Here is a 17,655-nt window from a genome sequence, read left to right as displayed (position 1 = left end):
TTATAAAAAAAATGTAGATAAGTATTGAGTGAGCACTCATTGTCTACATTTACTAAGGTAATTATAAACTTAATAAATTTACTAAGGTAATTACTAAATTCATTTTTTCTCTTCTTTCGATATTTTTACCGGTGAGCACCGATGACTTTGAAATCTTGAATCCGCCGCCACTGTCTACAGCAACTACGACTTATGTCACCGGCCGTCGGGAACTCTCACAAAGTATATGAATCCCTTTTGTCTACAGCCTAAAATCCTCTAGATGCAGGGAACTCCTCCAAAGTCCAAACCCTAGCCTTCAGGTCAAAATGACAAACCCCAAAAAGTATTGTGTTCGTCCCAGTACAGGGATTGTGTTGCCTCGATCCACTTGTGATGTTATAGGTAGTACCCACTATAATTCATCCACTCAAACATTAAACATCTAGCTTGCTGCGATGAAGCAAACCATTGTGGAAGAAAAAGACCGTCAAATTGCCCAACTTATGAGCAAATTGGAACTCTACAGTTTTGGCGAGTTAAATCACAACCTTAACAGTAAATCCCCTATCAAGTCATCCAACACTCAAAACAGAAATCAATTTGTTTTTATACTCATCGAAAATCATGTATAGACTTAATTCTTACTCTTGAGCCACGTATAGAATTGTTAACAAGCGATGACAAGACCCAAATTCAAGTTACTTTTTTGTGCTAATCTTGTTGTGTTAAAGAAAACTCATTTACAAGCTTATAACGTACTAGAGATAAGATAATTTCTTTTGAAATTTTAAATCTAGCCGACTAGAGGGACCTTACAAACACTATCCGAGACAAAGTAGATGCATGGTAAATAAGATACAGGTCAAACACTTTAAACACCAGCCGAAGCAAGGAGGAGAGCAGATTTCAGTTGCTGCCTATACTCGCCAATATAAAGCTTCATTCCAGTTAAAACTTGAAAACCTACACATATTTTTGTAAACAACTTTCCACAATTATAAGAATCTGTTATCTTTTAATAATCCCATCTTAACATCCTAAACAAGATCTAAACATAATAATAAGAATTATAAGAATATGTAATCTTCCACACAGTCTTTATGCCTTTGTGTTCCGCAAATGAATGTGTACTAGCTTACGAACAAACAATTCTGGACTATGATGAACAGGAAAAGAAAAAACATAAATAGCAAAACAATAATGTTGGTGAAGTACACAGCAAAAACACAACCCACTACAGACTAAGCAGTTCTATCAAAATTGAGCAGTTCTATCAAAATTGCTTTAATGCTTCGCATCACATGAATCGGGGTAAAACTATTTCAAACTCTGAGGAAACAAACACAACTCATAAATAACTCCTCCATTTGGCATCATATTTGTGGCTCTCCACCAGATTCCTCAGCAGCTCCCTGTGCAGTTTCTTCAACAGCTCCATTTACAGTTTCCTCAGCACTACAATACATTTATAAATGAGGGTCAAGAACCAAGCCACTAAGGTACAGAGTGGAAATAATTCTAAATAAAAAAGAAACTAGTAAACCAAGTAAATTTTCAGGTGCACTAGGAAAGTAGAACAAATACTAAGGCAGATAACGTCGTCAAACTGCTGCACAATCAGATAAATCAGACATGTGCAACTCCAAGCTGCTGCATAAACATAACGGAGGAAAAAGAGAGACTACATAATAAGTCACACTTCCCAATCCGGTTGAACTGACTAAAAATCATTTGTGACCCTCAAACCAAACGCCACTAGCAAACTGCTAATGCAGCATAACACATGAAGGAGGTATAGTTGACCCGATAGGCCTAACACATACAATCCTATTCTACCAGAACCAGAGTTTATCCAACTCGCTCGCCGGTAAATGCACTGACCAGCAGCAAGAATCAGCACTCAATCAATTATGTTTCATTCTGAAATTAGTTGGATTCAAATCCGTAACTCATTTGCCCCGTTTCGTCCAAAATTAAACCCCTCATAATTTCTCTAATTTAGGACAGAAGACCTCGAAAACAAAATGTTACATATCTTTTAGCAACGTCCTGTTCTGAGGCCATTTTGAAGTAAAATTGAGTCAAATATATGAGGTGAAGCAGCATTTTATTGCAGTGCTCAACACTATGGCATTTTAATCAAGTCCCTAAAAAGGCAATGCTAAACTTAGGGTACAAAGCAGCTGGCTTCATTCAGTACCAAGCAAGCGGACACAAAGCTTTAGTTGTTCTTCCATAAATCATCCATGACTATGACTACACGACTACATGATACTTGGAACACCCCAATCCAGCAAAAAAATTAAAATTTAACCCTAACATAACTTGTTAACCCCAAAAAATAAATCTTCTTCAGACCAAACAGCATACCCCAACATTTTTCAAAAAGTCTATTACCAAATATCTATAACCAATTAACTAGTGACAGTTGATTCATTTTTGCAAAGACTAAAGAGCAACCAGTAATATGATTCATCAGAGACCCTACCTTTCAAAAATAGATAATCAATTACGAAGTAATTCATCAAAAAACCAACATCACATAGAAATTAATTCAGCATAAAACAACAGCTACTAAAACACATAAGAATTCATCACAACCTTAAAGGACGAACTTCATTCGGCTCAGGCTTCCTCCAACTCTTCTCAGTCCTCTCCTCACGCATGAAACTCAGCTTCCCATTCCCCCAAGCTTTCTTATCACTTGACTCGGAAACCACCTCCTTTAACTTCAAAGAATCAAGCTTTTGATCAATCTCCTTCCAATCTTGTCCCTTCTCCTTCAAAACTTCCTCTCTCGGTCTAGCGGCCCCAAATGGATTATTAGACCCTTTGGGCTTCACCATCACAGTAGCCTCATTATTACCGCCATTCTGCTGCTGTACTTCAGCTATAGGCAATGTCCTGGGCTGTAAATTCAATTTGGGCCTACCTCCTCCACCACCACCACCTAAAGTTTCTTCTCTCTTTCCTCTTCCCCAATTTTCTGAATCCACTCCACTATTATTGGACTCATAGCCCCCGCCTCTTCGCTCTCTTAAACTGTCGAATGCCCCACCTCCACCGGACCTTTTAGTCCACTTATCCGAATCCGAATCACTGCCGTTTGACCCGAAACTCCCTCTCCTATCAAATCTTCGACCCGAAGAGGGTACAAAGGATTTATTTGCGCCCCAGTTATCAGATTCATCAGCTTTGGAATGCGAATCTGAGAAAAATCCTCCCCTTTCGCCTCTCTCCCTTCTGTCGAAACTGTTACCAATGGAAGTTTTTTTAGCTGCGCCCCAGTCGTCAGTCTCGTCGGCGCGTGAAGGCGCAATTTCCCTGTCGGAATCACGTCGGAACCCTCCCGGTCTCCGGGACTCGTCCGACGAACCTCTACCTCCTTGCCTATCATAACCGTACGATCTGAAGCCGCCGCCCAGGCGAGAGCTGTCGAGTTCCTCAGCGGAGCGTTCGCGGGGACCGGTGGGGAGCATCATGACTTCCTCCGGCGTTAATCCCTTGACGGCGGCAGCAGCGGCGGATTGAGACTTCTTAACGGAGCTGTAAGTTGAGAACTCCTGAAGGGATAGGGCTTGTGGTTTTTTCTTCTTCGTTTTGGTGGTGGCGGCGGCAGCTAGAGATGGAAAATCGGAGAGCCCAGCGGCGGCGCCGTTAGAGTGGTTGTCGCCATTTACTGACTCTTCCTTTTGGAGCTCGGACTCATGTTCCTCTGAATCTAAAGCCCACGCGCCTGGTTTTGCCCACGCGCTCACGGTTGCCGCCATGTTTGCTCTTGCTAATTGCTCTTTGGACTCTGTTTGTTATCCCTTAGGTTTTTTGAGAGTATTCGCTTGTGTTTCAAGCGAAGAAATAGGTTTTATATATATATAAAAGAGGATGCGTTGATTTGATCTAACGGTAAGCGTTCAATGAGAAACGATTTTCCGGAATAGATTCGGCTTGATTGGACGGTGGAGATTAAGTCCTTCATCTCAAAGGAAATGGACTTTGCGTTGAGTTTACACTATTCTTTTATGTTTTATTTGAAAGCGTGTAAATGTAGACCACAAATATTGCATTCCATATCTTTGGTCTAGCTAGGAAATTACAAGTAATCGCTATATTAATCAGGAAAAATAAAGACAGCGAAAAAAAGAACAAGCAGAAACATTTCAAAAGATGAAAAAGAAATAAAACAGACTAATGAAAAAAAAAAAGTAAAAAAGGAAGGCCGTAAGACTTCGTATACTTATTAATTTTTTTAAAAAATGATATACACGAGCCTTTTCCAGTATTTTGAGTTTGTTATTTCTTTTCCTAGAAAAAATATTTTTTAACTTAAGAAATTCAGACAGTATTCACAAATAATAAGCATAATTTATTATATACTGGTATTAAAACATTCTCTCTATCCTAAACAATCCGATGCCGAGTTCCTAATTATTAAGTGTGTATACGGTCGAAATCGAGCTCGCGGTGTATCCTAACTTCCGACATAGTAAGCCAGGCTCGAGACATGACAATAAAGGACTGAAGATCGTCCCCAAGTCCCACCGTTGTAGAACTCGGAGACAGGACGCCTGCCTTCGAGAATATCGAGGCCATGATCCCGGAATCGGTCCTAGCCTCAAACGACTTTGAAGAAACATTGCCAGCATAGCCAACGGAAGACCAAAATATCTGTGACCGGCCGGATATTATGGCGGGAATATCGGCACGTAACGATAAAAACCGGCGATCAGCAAATCAAAAGATTTTTTTATTTTTTATAGAATTGTACCTAAATAGGACTCATCTACTATATATAGGGGGTCTGATAATTCATAAAGTACATTGTAACACGCATTCCAAAGTAATATATTATTATTTTTTCTGTTATTAGTTCTTTTGTTTTCATTCGTCAGTGCTAGTCGTTACGAGCCCGGGTCGAGGACAAATATTTCACTAAGGCTTAAATCGTCTTCCTCGTGTGGTTTGAGCTTACTTCATCCTTATTTATTTAATTTATCTTTATTTACTGCTTTGTGTCAAATAAATTTGCGTATCCTTAAAACTACTTATAAATTTAATTGTTATCCGATTTTAAGGATAAACAGTTTGGCACCCACCATGGGGCTAAGGATAATAGTGGCTATTTGATACAAATTTCTATAACACACACTACTTTACACTTGTTCTTTAGAGTGTCTCTAATTTCAGGTTAAAGCTCAAAATGTCAAACTCCCAGTCAACACTTCTACATGTTTGCAATGAGTCCAGTCATCACGGCGAAAATAACAACATATTGCCCATTGGCGAGGTACCACCTGTTGATCCCATCAGAATTCCGGTCGCTGACCCGATTGACGCCAACTCGCATGTGGCCATCGACGCAAATCTGCCTACTAGCCCCGAGAATAACGTCCGTGGTGAAGCCCGATCAGCAGCTCGAAATACACAAGACATTGGAGAGGACGTGATCAATTTACGGGTGATCTTCGAAATGTTGCTCAACAGATAGCGCAGTTACAGAACCAAAGTCGCGTGCCGAGCAGAATTAAACCTGAGCCATCCCGGGAAGTCACCAGCAGAAATGAGCCGATCACGGAGAGACTGAATGAAAATGAATCGGGGACTAACTCCGAGATCATAAAAATGCTCGAGGAATTGACAAAACTGATAGAATCGAGGGAGAAGAAAATCAAAGACAATGACAAAAAAGTAGAAACCTACAATTCCAGGGTCGACCAAATCCCAGGAGCACCCCCGATATTGAAGGGCCTGGATTCCAAGAAGTTTGTTCAAAAACTTTTTCCTCCGAACGCATCGCCGAAGCCGATCCCGAAAAGGTTCTGTATGCCAAAATTCCTAAGTACAACGGAACGACCGACCCAAATGAGCATGTGACCTCTTATACATGCGCCATCAAAGGGAACGGCTTGGAAGATGACGAGATCGAATCTGTCCTGCTGAAAAAGTTCGGGAAAACTTTATCCAAAGGAGCTATGATATGGTATCATAACTTACCTCCTAATTCTATTGACTCATTTGCTATGCTTGCAGATTTCTTCATAAAAGCACACGCCGGGGCTATCAAGGTCAAGATCAGGAAGTCAGACATTTTCAAAGTAAAACGGAAGGATAATGAGATGCTCAGAGAGTTCGTGTCCCGGTTTCAAGTGGAACAGATGGACCTGCCGCCGGTCGCTGATGATTGGGTCGTTCAGGCTTTCACCCAAGGACTCAACATTCGAAGCTCGTTATCAGTTGAAACAAAACTTGGTAGAATATTCGGCTGTCACTTGGGCCGATGTCCATAACTGGTATCAATCAAAAATCAGGGTCGAAGACGATCAGCTTGGGGCCCCTTCCGGGTCCGTGTATCCCGTCAGAACCTTCGACAGAGTCAAGAGAGACATTGATCCTGAACCGAGATCAAACAGGGATATGTATGAGCTGACAATGAAGACCAAAGAAGCATTGGGTCTGGGCGGAACCCTATGAGAAATGAAAGGAGAAATGACCGAGGTCAAAACAATCGAGGACTCATGAGCAAAATCAACTTCGACAGGCCCGTCGGGCCTAAAGAAGCGCCACGATTATTAGAGTACAACTTTAACGTCGATAGCTCCGATATCGTATATGCCATCGGACGCATCAAAGATACCAAATGGCCTCGACCTCTACAGTCTGATCCATCCCAAAGGGATCCTAACCTAATGTGCAAATATCACAGCACTCACGGCCACAAAACAGAAGACTGCCAACAATTAAGAAAGGAGGTGGCCCAGCTGTTCAACGACAGACATCTCCGAGAATTCCTAAGTGATCGGGCCAAGAACCACTTCAGGAATAGGGATTCTAATAAACAGACCAAGCAGGAGCAACCTCGGCACGTCATTAACATGATCATTGGTGGGGTAGACATTCCCCAGGGGCCGATGCTGAAGCGCACCAAAGTATCCATCATAAGGGAAAAACAGACTCGGGATTACTTACCGGAAGGAACCTTGTCTTTCAACGATGAAGACGCTGAGGGGATCGTGTCGCCCCACAATGATGCAATGGTAATATTGGTACTCATAAATAAATCTCGAGTTAAGCGTGTGTTAATTGGTCCAGGTAGATCAGCCAACATCATCAGATCGAGGGTCTGGAATAACTCGGCCTACAAGATTAGATCGTACCTGTGGTCTGAGTCCTGAACGGGTTCAACATGGCATGTGAGACTACTAAAGGAGAGATAACATTACCAGTGCACATTGCCGGAACCGTTCAGGAAGCCAAGTTCTATGTAATCGAAGGAGATATGAGATACATCGCTTTGTTCGGGAGGCCATGGATTCACAACATGAGAGCAATACCCTCAACACTGCACTAGGTGCTGAAATTCCCAACACCCGGAGGAATCAAAATAGTTTACGGGGAACAACCGACCGCCAAGGAAATGTTCGCGGTCGATGAGGTGATCCCGGCATCCACACTCTCGATATCGAAGGGTCAGAATCCGATGGCCAAAGACGAGGCCGAATAGTAATTATCGATACTAGCCTCGACATAACCATAAAAACAAGGGGTTGACGATGACGACGACTACGGAGTTCCCAGGTCTTTCATAGCCCCCAATGATTTCGACGCTACCAAATCAACAATCGAGGAACTGGAGCAAGTCATACTAATCGAACACTTGCCTGATCGAAAGGTATACCTGGCACGAGGTTAAGCCCCGAGCTCAGGAAAAAACTCATTCACATTCTTATAGCTAACGAAGATTGTTTCTCTTGGTCCTACCTTGATATGACAGGGATCTTGCCGAAAATAACCACTCACAAGCTAAGCTTGGACCCAAAATTCCACCCGGTCAAGCAGAAGAGGAGACCCCAGTCCGAGGTCATATATGCTTTTATCAAGGATGAGGTATCTATACTCCTTAAAATAGGGTCCATTCGGGAGGTAAAATACCCGAATTTGTTAGCAAACGTAGTGCTAGTCCCTAAAAAAGGAAATAAATTAAGAATGTGTGTAGACTATAAAGACTTGAATAAGGCATGTCCCAAGGACTCCTTCCCTCTGCCCAACCTCGATCGCATGATCGACATAATGGCTGGCCACGAGATCCTCAGTATTCTCGATGCCTATTTTGGGTACAACCAGATACGGATGAACCCGGGAGATCAGGAAAAAAACCTCTTTCATCACTAAGTACGACACATACTACTATAACATGATGCCATTCGGACTAAAAAATGCCGGTGCCTCTTACCAACGCCTAGTAAATTGGATGTTCGAGGAACAAATAGGAAAATAAATGGAGGTTTACATTGATGATATGTTGGTTAAGTCCCTGCGAGCAGAGGACCATTTAAAACATTTGCAGGAAACCTTCAGCATATTAAAGAAATACAATATGAAGTTGAATCCGGAGAACTGTGCATTTAGAGTCGGATCCGGTAAATTCCTCAGATTCATGGTATCTAACAGGGGAATTGAGATCAATCCCGATAAGATCAAAGCCATCGAAGATATCATTGTTGTGGACAACGTGAAGGTCGTAAAGATATTAATCGTACGCTTAGCCGCCCTAAGGCGATTCATCTCGAGGTCTTCCGACAAGAGCCACTGGTTATTCTCACTATTGAAAAGGAAGAATAACTTCTCATAGATCCCGGAGTGCCAACGGGCCTTGTAGGAGCTCAAGCGATATCTATCGAGCCCACCGCTACTCCACACTCCGAAAACAGACGAGCATCTATACCTGTACTTGGCAGTATCGGAGATAGCGGTAAGTTGAGTCCTAGTCCGGGAAGAGAAAGATACGCAATTTCCAATTTACTATGTTAGAAGGACTTTAGGCGAGGCCGAAACTAGATACCCTCACCTAGAGAAATTGGCGCTCGCTTTGCTAAGCGCCTCTAGGAAGCTGAAACCGTATTTTCAATGTCACCCCATATGTGTTGTGACTACTTACCCAATAAAGAGTGTAATGCATAAACCCAAGCTCTCGGAACGGTTGGCCAGATGGGTCGTGGAGATCAGCGGGTACGATATTGAATATCGGCCCCGGACCGCCATTAAATCTCAAATTTTGGCAGACTTTGCAGCCGATTTTATGCCGACCCTAATACCCGAGGTCGAAAGAGAGTTATTGTTGAACTCGGGGACTTCTTCGGGGATCTGAACCCTCTTTACGAACGGCGCCTCGACCACAAAAGGGTCCGGACTTGGCATCGTATTGTAGCCACCAACAGAAAATATAGTTAGACAATCTATTAGGACTATAAAATTGACTAATACCGAGGCCGAATATGAGGCCATGATTGCAGGTCTCGAACTAGCCAAAAGCTTGGGGCGGAGGTGATCGAAGTTAAGTGCGACTCCCTCCTTGTGGTGAACCAAGTCAATGGGACGTTCGAGGTCAGAGAAGAACGAATGCAAAGGTACCTGGATAAGTTGCAGGTAACGTTACATCGGTTCAAGGAGTGGACTCTACAACACGTACCTCGGGATCAAAACAGTGAGACGGATGCCCTTGCTAACTTGGGGTTATCGGTCGAAGACGATGAGTTCAACTCGAGGGCAGTCGTACAACTCATAAGATTGGTGGTGGAAGAAGGCCACGCCGATATAAACTCAACGAGCCTAACTTGGGATTGGAGAAACAAATATATAGAATATCTGAAGACCGGAAAACTACCCTCGGATCCAAAGGAATCGAGGGTACGTACGAAGGCATCCCGATTTAGTTTGTCCGAAGACGGAACCCTATTCAGAAGAACATTTGATGGCCCGCTCGCGATATGTCTAGAACCGGGAGATACCGAGTACGTTCTGAGGGAAATTCATGAAGGCACCTGCGGAAATCATTCAAGCGCCGAATCATTGGTTCGAAAAATAATTAGAGCCGGCTACTACTGGATTGACATGGAAAAGGATGCGAAAGAGTACGTACTAAAATGTGATGAATGTCAAAGGCATGCTCTGATGATTCATCGAGCCATGGAGCTACTACATTCGGTCTTGTCATCCTGGCCGTTCATGAAATGGGGGATGTACATCGTTGGCCCCTTTCCATGGGCACCTAGTAAGGCTCAATTTATATTATTTATGACTGACTATTTTTCTAAGTGGGTGGAAGCCCAGGCATATGAGAAGTTCAGGGAGAAGGAAGTCATCAATTTCATTTAGGACCACATCATAGGTCGGTTCAGAATGCCGGCCGAGATCGTGTGCGACAATGGGAAACAGTTTATCGGGAGCAAAGTAAGCAAGTTTCTCGAAGGCCATAAGATCAAAAGGATCCTATTAACACCCTACCACCCTAGTGGGAACGAAAAGAAGAGTCCACCAACAAACCCATACTCTAAAACCTCAAAAAGAGGTTGACCGACGCCAAAGAAAAATAGAAGAAAATCCTGCCCGAAGTCCTATGGGCATACCGTACGACCTTGAAGTGTAGTACCGGGGCTACCCCGTTCTTGATGGTTTACGGCGTCGAAGATCTAATACCGGTCAAAGTCGGAGAACCGAGTCTCAAGTTCCGATATGCAACAAAAGAATCAAACTATGAAGCCATGAATACGAGCCTGGATCTGATAGATGAAAGGCGCGGAGCCGCCCTTGTTCGGTTGGCCGCCCAAAAATAGTGGATCGAGAGGTATTATAATCTAAGAGCCAACCTTCGACATTTCAATGTCAGGGACTTAGTGTTAAGGAAGGTAAAGCTAAGCACCTGGAACCTGAACGAAGGGAAGTTAAGGCCGAATTAGGAAGGTCCTTATCAAATTATCGAGATCATTGGAAAGGGATCATACAAACTCGGAACAATGAACGGTGAGCAACTACCGAACAACTGGAACATAACTCACTTGAAGCGATATTACTGTTAAGGTACGACCCCATTCATTCTTTTTACTAATTTGTATTTTGAATTAACACTTTTAGGCGACCGTCGAAGAACGACACATTTTTTAGGCCTGAAAGCACGCGTTGCACTCTTTTTCCCTTGAACCGGTTTTGTCCCAAATAGGTTTTTCGGCAAGGTTTTTAACGAGGCAACAATAAATCATGCTAACTTAAAATTGAAGGCCGACTATGAACTGGTGTCGAGGATCACGACAATACTATTTGAGGCTTCTCTATGATCGGCCTCGAACACTGGGGGCATCACCCTCGGATAATGACTTTAGCAAGGAAAGAAACTTTGTGATCGAATGGTCTCAGCTCGATCGATAGGATTTACTGTAAGGGCCAAACGGTCAAATAAATTATGCCCACATAGACTGCTAGAGCGCTGACACAAAGCTTGTACACATGTGTAACCATATATATTATGCACAGAAATAAAAAGAAGTTTCTACCTTGCGGATAAATATCTTGTCCCTTAAAAATTTTCTTTTTTCTTTTCTCTTAAGGAGTTTCCTACATTCGATCCCCTAAAGATATCGAATCTAAGGGCCACCTTTATCTGGGTTCAAATGATCGCTCTCACTCGGGGACTGACGTCCAAAGACAAACTTGGATGGCCCGGGGGTACAAGACCTATTAGGCATTGCCCGAACCTTAAAGGCTACGGCCATCCCCATTCGGGGATTGTTATCTAAGGCAAGCTCGGATAACTCTGGGTAACAAGACTACTGGGCAACACCCGAACTAAAAAGGCTACGGCCATACTAAAACGGCTCGGAGACGTCCGAGACCCGTAACAAAAATAAGGCCTTCAAAATTTTTAAACCGGTTCAAAAGGCTACCCACGGTAAAATTATCATCTAAAAAGTTCTAAGTATTTTGAGGAAAGCTTCCGGTCATACCGAGCCCCCACAATTCGTAAACAAAATAATATCGAAAGAAAGGCTTGTTCGGATCTCCGAGCAGGACCTAAATATTACATGCTAAGGCATTTTGATATCTTCACAATTATAAAGAAAAAAGTTAAAAGAAGCAAGCTTAGAAACCGTCGGAGGGAAAAAAGAGCCTAATATATATGAAAATATCTTTACAAAGGCCAAACGGCCTCAACAAAAAGCACAAAGGTGCAAAAACAAAGAAAAATTTACAAATGCCAAACGGCCTCGACAAAAAAAGTACAAAAACAAGGGAAAAACTATGAGGCATTTAAACGGCTTGGTCTCCACCGGAGCCCGCCTCATCGCCGGGACCGTCGGAATCTTCTCCGTCCTTGGATCCGCCCGATCCCTCGGAGTCTTCATCCTTGGGATACGCCAACTTCTTAGCCTTGGCCTCGAACCCCTTAGCGGTCGCGATCTTGGTTGACACATCAAAACCCCGAGCTTGAACCTCCTCGAGGGCCTCCCTTCGGGACTGCAACTTCGTGTATTCGACCGTGTCCCTTAAGCGGTCCTGGGCTGCCTCGGCGTCGGCCTTATACTGGGCCACCATCTCGTCGGCATCAGTTTTGGTCACTTCAACCACTGACTTAGCGCTTTGAGCTTCTTGGCAAGGTTTTCTCGATCGGAGACGACCGAGCTAAGCTGAGAATGGATCTCCTTAATTTTTTGGGCCTGCACCTTGGCCTTTTCTTTTGTCGCCCGAATTTGGACCTCTGCCGAGGTCAACTGCGTCCGGACAGTCTCCTTTTTCCAGGCCAGACGATCTATCTTGCCTCTCCATTCTTCGGTCTCGACCTTGACTGCATCCATCTCGGCGCAGAGTTGGTCGATCCAATCGATCTTCTGTTGGTCCCGCAGGTTTCGACCGTTAGTCACCGTGTCTAGATCATCGTCACTAACTTCAAATATTTTTACATATTCAACCAGGTCGGCATGGTCCTTCCGAGCCACCTCCAACTCAGCTCGAAGGCTCTTAGTCTCTCTTTCATGTTGCTCGCTGAGGAGTTTGTAGGTGTCTCTCTTCTCAGTGAGCCCTCGGACTTCGGCTTCAAGCTGGTTTAGCTCGTTCCGATACCGAAGGAAAGTTTCATGATGAAGCATTGAGACCTAAAAATACAAAGAAAAATGTTAGGATTATCTATGGATTAGTCTGAGTACAAAAGGATAAATTGAAGTCATCGAGAGGTATCTGAAGTTACCCAGTTCAACGCATGCTGTGCTTCGTTGAACAAGCAGGACGCGTCTACCTCGTTCATCTTGGCTTGGTCTTCCTCGGTCACCAGCCACCGAAGTTAACTGGCCACCCCTACGGGGGCGGAGAGGACCCGGGCATCCTCCGAAACAGAGATGATGATGGATCGCTTTCGGTCAGGATCCACACTTGGAGCTGGGAACTGATTGATTAGTTTCGGGATCGAGGAAGACGCGTTTGCTCCCTAATATGGACTTTTTTCGGTACCTCTAAGTCACCCAATCCGGTGACGTCCTCCGTGGCGGTGGAATCCACACCATCAAAAAAACTGCGGAAGGTGTCGTCCGCTCCACGGGCCCTCTCGTTGGGACGTTCTTTCACCGTTTCTAGCTCATTATACATAGACTTAGTAAACGAGGGTGATTCAGTGATGTCTATCACATTGAGTGCTTTCTTCGGGGCACTTCCTGCATCCCGGGAAGCCTCGGCCTCAGCCTCCTCATCGACCTTATTACCTTGAGGCAGGTCGGCCTCAAGGTTCTCTGGTTCGGAGGCCCCTTGCCCTTCGAGCCGCGACAGCACGCTGGCTATCAGGACAGAGACTTCTTCTTTTTCTTCTTCTTTGGATTCATCTCTCGGTCGGTAGAGCGAATCCGAAGGTGGTGCTCGGGCACTTGTGCCTTCTTTTGTCTTGCGCACCAGCCTCCTTCTTGTTTTCTTTTTCTCCGAGCTCGGGGAAATCGGATCACTTTTTCTTTTCTTCTCTTCGGCCTGCCTCGGAACATGGGACTTGGCAGGTAAGTTCTCGCCACTAGATGGAGGCCTCAGTTTGGCATCCTTGGATAAACCTGCAAAAAGAAGTAAAGGGAGTGAGTACTTAATGATAAAAGAGGAATCCAAATATCACCTACTCAGGAAAGGAGTCTCACCGTGGGAACGGACCTCCCAACGGCCCTTCGAGAGCTTGCGCCATGAGCACTCGGAGTAGGGCATCTGCGAGACGATACACTCAACCCACTCCTTGAGTTGAGGGACAACATTCGGGAGCCGAGCGACGGCTGCACCACCACAAAACACCGATAAGAAAGAAGGAAATAAGTATAAAATCGACTTTCGAAAGAAAAATTATACTTACGTGAGGTATTTCACTTCTCGGGGAATGGCCTGCACTCGGTTAGGAATAAGTCCGAAGTCCTTACTCAGAAAAAATGGCCTTGCCAACCCCGATCCTGGTCCTCATCAATACTTGAGAATGGGGCGTTGTTGGCCCGCCGTATAAGCTTTATCAGTCCCCCCCAGAAGATTCGGGGACTGTATAAACGTAGAAGATGGTCGGTGGTGAACGAACATCTATCGACTTTGTTCATAAAGAACCGGAGGAGGATCGATGGGTGAATCTGGCCTAGGCACATGTTGTACCTTCTGCAGAAATCCAAAATGACCGGATCCACCTGGCTTAATGTAAAGGGATAAGTGTAAACACTTAGGTATCCCTCGATATGGGTGGTAATGGATTCATCGGGGTCGAGGACCACTATGTCCTTATCGGCCCAGTTACAGTCTTTTCGGACCATGGGGAGGATTTCTTCAATGATCGAGCAGATGTATCTCGAGACCTTCTCACACTGACCTTGTACGGAGGAAGGTTTTTCACCCTTGAAATCGGCGTTGACCGAGCATCCTTCGGGGATGAACATTTTCAAAGGGGGTTCAGGTATCGCTTCGTTGACGGCAGCGCGCGAAAAGGTCTCTTCGGGTTCAGTAGCCGGTTGCGAAGTAGAAGGGGCTTCTTTCTGGAGAACGGTTTTAGAAGTTTTTTCCATTTCTTTAGAAAATGGAGGAAAATGGGGGAGGAAAGAAAGTTGAAAGATTGTACTTGTTGGCTTGAGGTGAAGATGGACAAGAGTTCTTGCAAAAGATCTCAAATAACCAAAGTAAAAGTGCTAGAAAGTATTAAAATTTGTAAGGTACGGGGTTAGAATATTTGGATGTAAAGTTAAAATGAACGAAGGAAGAGGCATTTATAGTATTTCAGCGATGGTTAGCATCCAGGAATGACCGACCGGCGGCTGACATGCATTTAATGCCATCAAGACTTGATTGACGAGACGTTTCAGGTGTTTTATCGTTTCTGTCACGGTGTATCGAAGTAAGAATCAGAAGCTCATGTCGTTTCTCGTCGTCTACTCTCCGAAAAACGAGGGGACTATCTGTATACGGTCGAAATCGAGCTCGTGGTGTATCCTAGCCTCCGACATCGTAAGCTAGGCTCGAGACATGACAATAAAGGACTGAAGATCGACCCAAAGTCCCACCGGACTAGAACCCGAAGACAGGACGCCTGCCTCCGAGAATATCGAGGCCATGATCCCGGAATCAGTCCTAGCCTCAAACGACTTTGAAGAAATATTGCTAGCATAGCCAACGAAAGACCAAAATATCCGTTACCGACCGGATATTACGGCGGGAATATCGACACGTACCGATAAAAAACGACAATCAGTAAATCAAAAGATTTTTTACTTTTTATAGGATTGTACCTAAAGTATGACTCCTTTACTATATAAAAGGGGTTTGATAATTCATAAAGTACATTGTAACACGCATTCCAAAGCAATATGTCATTATTTTTTATGTTATTAGTTCTTTTATTTTTATTAGTTAATACTTGTCGTTACGAGCCCGGATCGAGAGCTAATATTTCACTAAGGCTTAAATCATCTTCCTCGTGTGGTATGAGCTTACTTCATCCTTATTTATTTAAATTTATCTTTATTTACTGCTTTGTGTCAAATAAATCCGCGTATCCTTAAAATCACTTACAAATTTAATTGTTATCCGATTTAAAAATTATTCTTTCTTTCTTTCCTAATGTGTCATAATCAAGACGACATGTTACTAAAGCATAATATCTAGTTAATTCATCATGAGAGATTAAACAACAAATAGTAAATGAGAAAGAAATCGAAGCTGGAAAAAAATCTGATGTGCTTCTTATTCTAAGTAAAAATGGCAGTAGCGTAATTTTGAGAAGAAAGACTAATGCAAAGTCCAGGCATAAATTAACCCTTTCATTAAGTAAAAAAAACAGTCCAGTGGTGTTTGTTTCAAAACAGAAAAGGAGCTAATTAAGACTACGTCATTTCTCATTCTGAGTAAAAATGACAGTAGCGTAATTTTGAGATGAGTCAACTAGTAATTTACAATTCTAAATTTAAAAGAAAAGAAAGAAAGAAAAAAGGAGCTAAACAGGACAGGGCAGGACAGGGCAGGTTGAAAAATAAAAAAACTGCTTAAATGGGACAGGGCAGGACGAGTTGAATTTGTGGCACAGCTACGCTTCACCCGCCCCGCCTTACCCCGCCGCAGAGGCGGATCCAGAATTTAAATCCTATGAGTTCAATTTTAAGATTTTTAATATTGAACCCATTATATTTTTAAAATTATGGGTTCATATCTACTATTTTTCAATTTTAATGAATTTTTACATATAAATTTTTACTCCGCATCAAAAATTATGGGTTCAGTTGAACCCGTAGCCACTAAGCTACATCCGCCTCGCCCTATTGCCTAGTTGAGACATAACTGGTCCAGACCCCTCCGCTTGTAAAACTGTTGGGCTTGGATTGAGAGCCCAGACTGGCCATTTGCGGGCATGTTTTTTGGAAATTAGCTCTACTCCACAAGTGAAATTTCACAACAAAATTCTGGAGTCACTTATAGTGTTTACCCGAAAAATGAATAAAGTTAAATTTGTACGTGGTTCTAAAGATATATGGTATAACTTAATATAGATCGTAAGGATAAATAGGAATATCAAATATGGATTGCAAAGAATGCAAAATAAACAAGGTTGGAAAGAATATGATTTCTAAAAATAAGCAAGATGAATCAATTAATGAAGCTTTAAAGAACAACTCTCAAATATAGGAGAATATGGTGCTTGAATTACAATGTAAGCAAAAAGTTGCCCTCTACAAAAATGTAGTCATCATATTTATAGTGGAGGATCCTACTTTAGATATAATTAAAAATACATAGTGGAGAATCCATGATAAATCATCCATGATAAATCAGCTTTTCCCTAGTTTCCGCCGAGATTCTCTCTCTTAGTGTGTTTGCAACGGCTCTTGTCTGTGAGCTCGAGCTCGATCGGCCTCGGTGCTGGTTGGTAGTGCTTCTAGAGCTCGATATGGACTCGGGATCAGGTGATGATTCGGACTCGATCCCGGTTGGCCTCTGCCCCTTAAGCTCGAAATCATCTCATCACAGTTCGATTCAGACCCGAGCTCGATGATGACTTCGAACTCGGTGTTTGACCTATAGCTGGAATCCGAAGCTTGTTTGTACAATCTTCGGAACCCATCTCGAAGTCTTTCTTCGATCCATTATGTTTCGACCTCGATCAATCGTACGAAGGCCGAAATCTATTTCGACCGTATACAGATAGTCCCCTCGTTTCTCGGGAAGGATGTGGTGAGAAATGATATGATTTCTCAACGGCTCGATCGGATTATAAGCTGACGTTTACATTGCGCTCGATCATGACGCACGTGATAGCTGTCGCGTCGATTTAGCCTTTCAAGGCATTTAATGCATGTCAGTCGGTGGTCGGCCACCGCTGATACTGAACCGCCATTGCTTTAATCTATAAATAGCCCTTCCTTTTAC

General features: G+C 43.3%; 2 protein-coding genes across 2 annotated transcripts; both read right to left on the bottom strand.

Moving 5' to 3' along the window:
• Window positions 1-1,144: 1,144 nt before the first annotated feature.
• Window positions 1,145-3,833, bottom strand: LOC104104318 (eukaryotic translation initiation factor 4B3). Its single transcript, XM_009612369.4, has 2 exons — window positions 2,584-3,833; window positions 1,145-1,437 (listed from the first exon to the last, which is right to left on the bottom strand). The coding sequence occupies exons 1-2, from the start codon at window positions 3,750-3,752 to the stop codon at window positions 1,356-1,358; spliced, it is 1,251 nt and encodes a 416-aa protein (XP_009610664.1). The 5' UTR covers window positions 3,753-3,833; the 3' UTR covers window positions 1,145-1,355.
• Window positions 3,834-12,362: 8,529 nt separating this feature from the next.
• On the bottom strand, window positions 12,363-14,807 carry LOC138907021 (uncharacterized). Its single transcript, XM_070196918.1, has 3 exons — window positions 14,615-14,807; window positions 13,252-13,832; window positions 12,363-12,899 (listed from the first exon to the last, which is right to left on the bottom strand). The coding sequence occupies exons 1-3, from the start codon at window positions 14,805-14,807 to the stop codon at window positions 12,363-12,365; spliced, it is 1,311 nt and encodes a 436-aa protein (XP_070053019.1).
• Between the last annotated feature and the right edge of the window lie 2,848 nt (window positions 14,808-17,655).

The sequence above is a fragment of the Nicotiana tomentosiformis genome, chromosome 1, assembly GCF_000390325.3.
Source record: "Nicotiana tomentosiformis chromosome 1, ASM39032v3, whole genome shotgun sequence".
NCBI classification, from domain to species: Eukaryota; Viridiplantae; Streptophyta; class Magnoliopsida; order Solanales; family Solanaceae; genus Nicotiana; species Nicotiana tomentosiformis.
Note: the sequence above shows the minus strand (reverse complement) of the source record. Positions and strands in the feature narration are given on the sequence as shown.

Coding starts and splice junctions, on each gene's coding strand:
- LOC104104318 (XM_009612369.4), bottom strand. CDS start 3,752: ATGGCGGCAACCGTGAGCGCGTGGGCAAAACCAGGCGCGTGGGCTTTA. Junction 1,438..2,583: donor AATGAAGTTCGTCCTTTAAG/GTTGTGATGAAT, acceptor AATGTATTGTAG/TGCTGAGGAAACTGTAAATG.
- LOC138907021 (XM_070196918.1), bottom strand. CDS start 14,807: ATGGAAAAAACTTCTAAAACCGTTCTCCAGAAAGAAGCCCCTTCTACT. Junction 13,833..14,614: donor AAAACCTTCCTCCGTACAAG/GTCAGTGTGAGA, acceptor TTCTTTTTGCAG/GTTTATCCAAGGATGCCAAA. Junction 12,900..13,251: donor CCGGATTGGGTGACTTAGAG/GTACCGAAAAAA, acceptor TTGTATTTTTAG/GTCTCAATGCTTCATCATGA.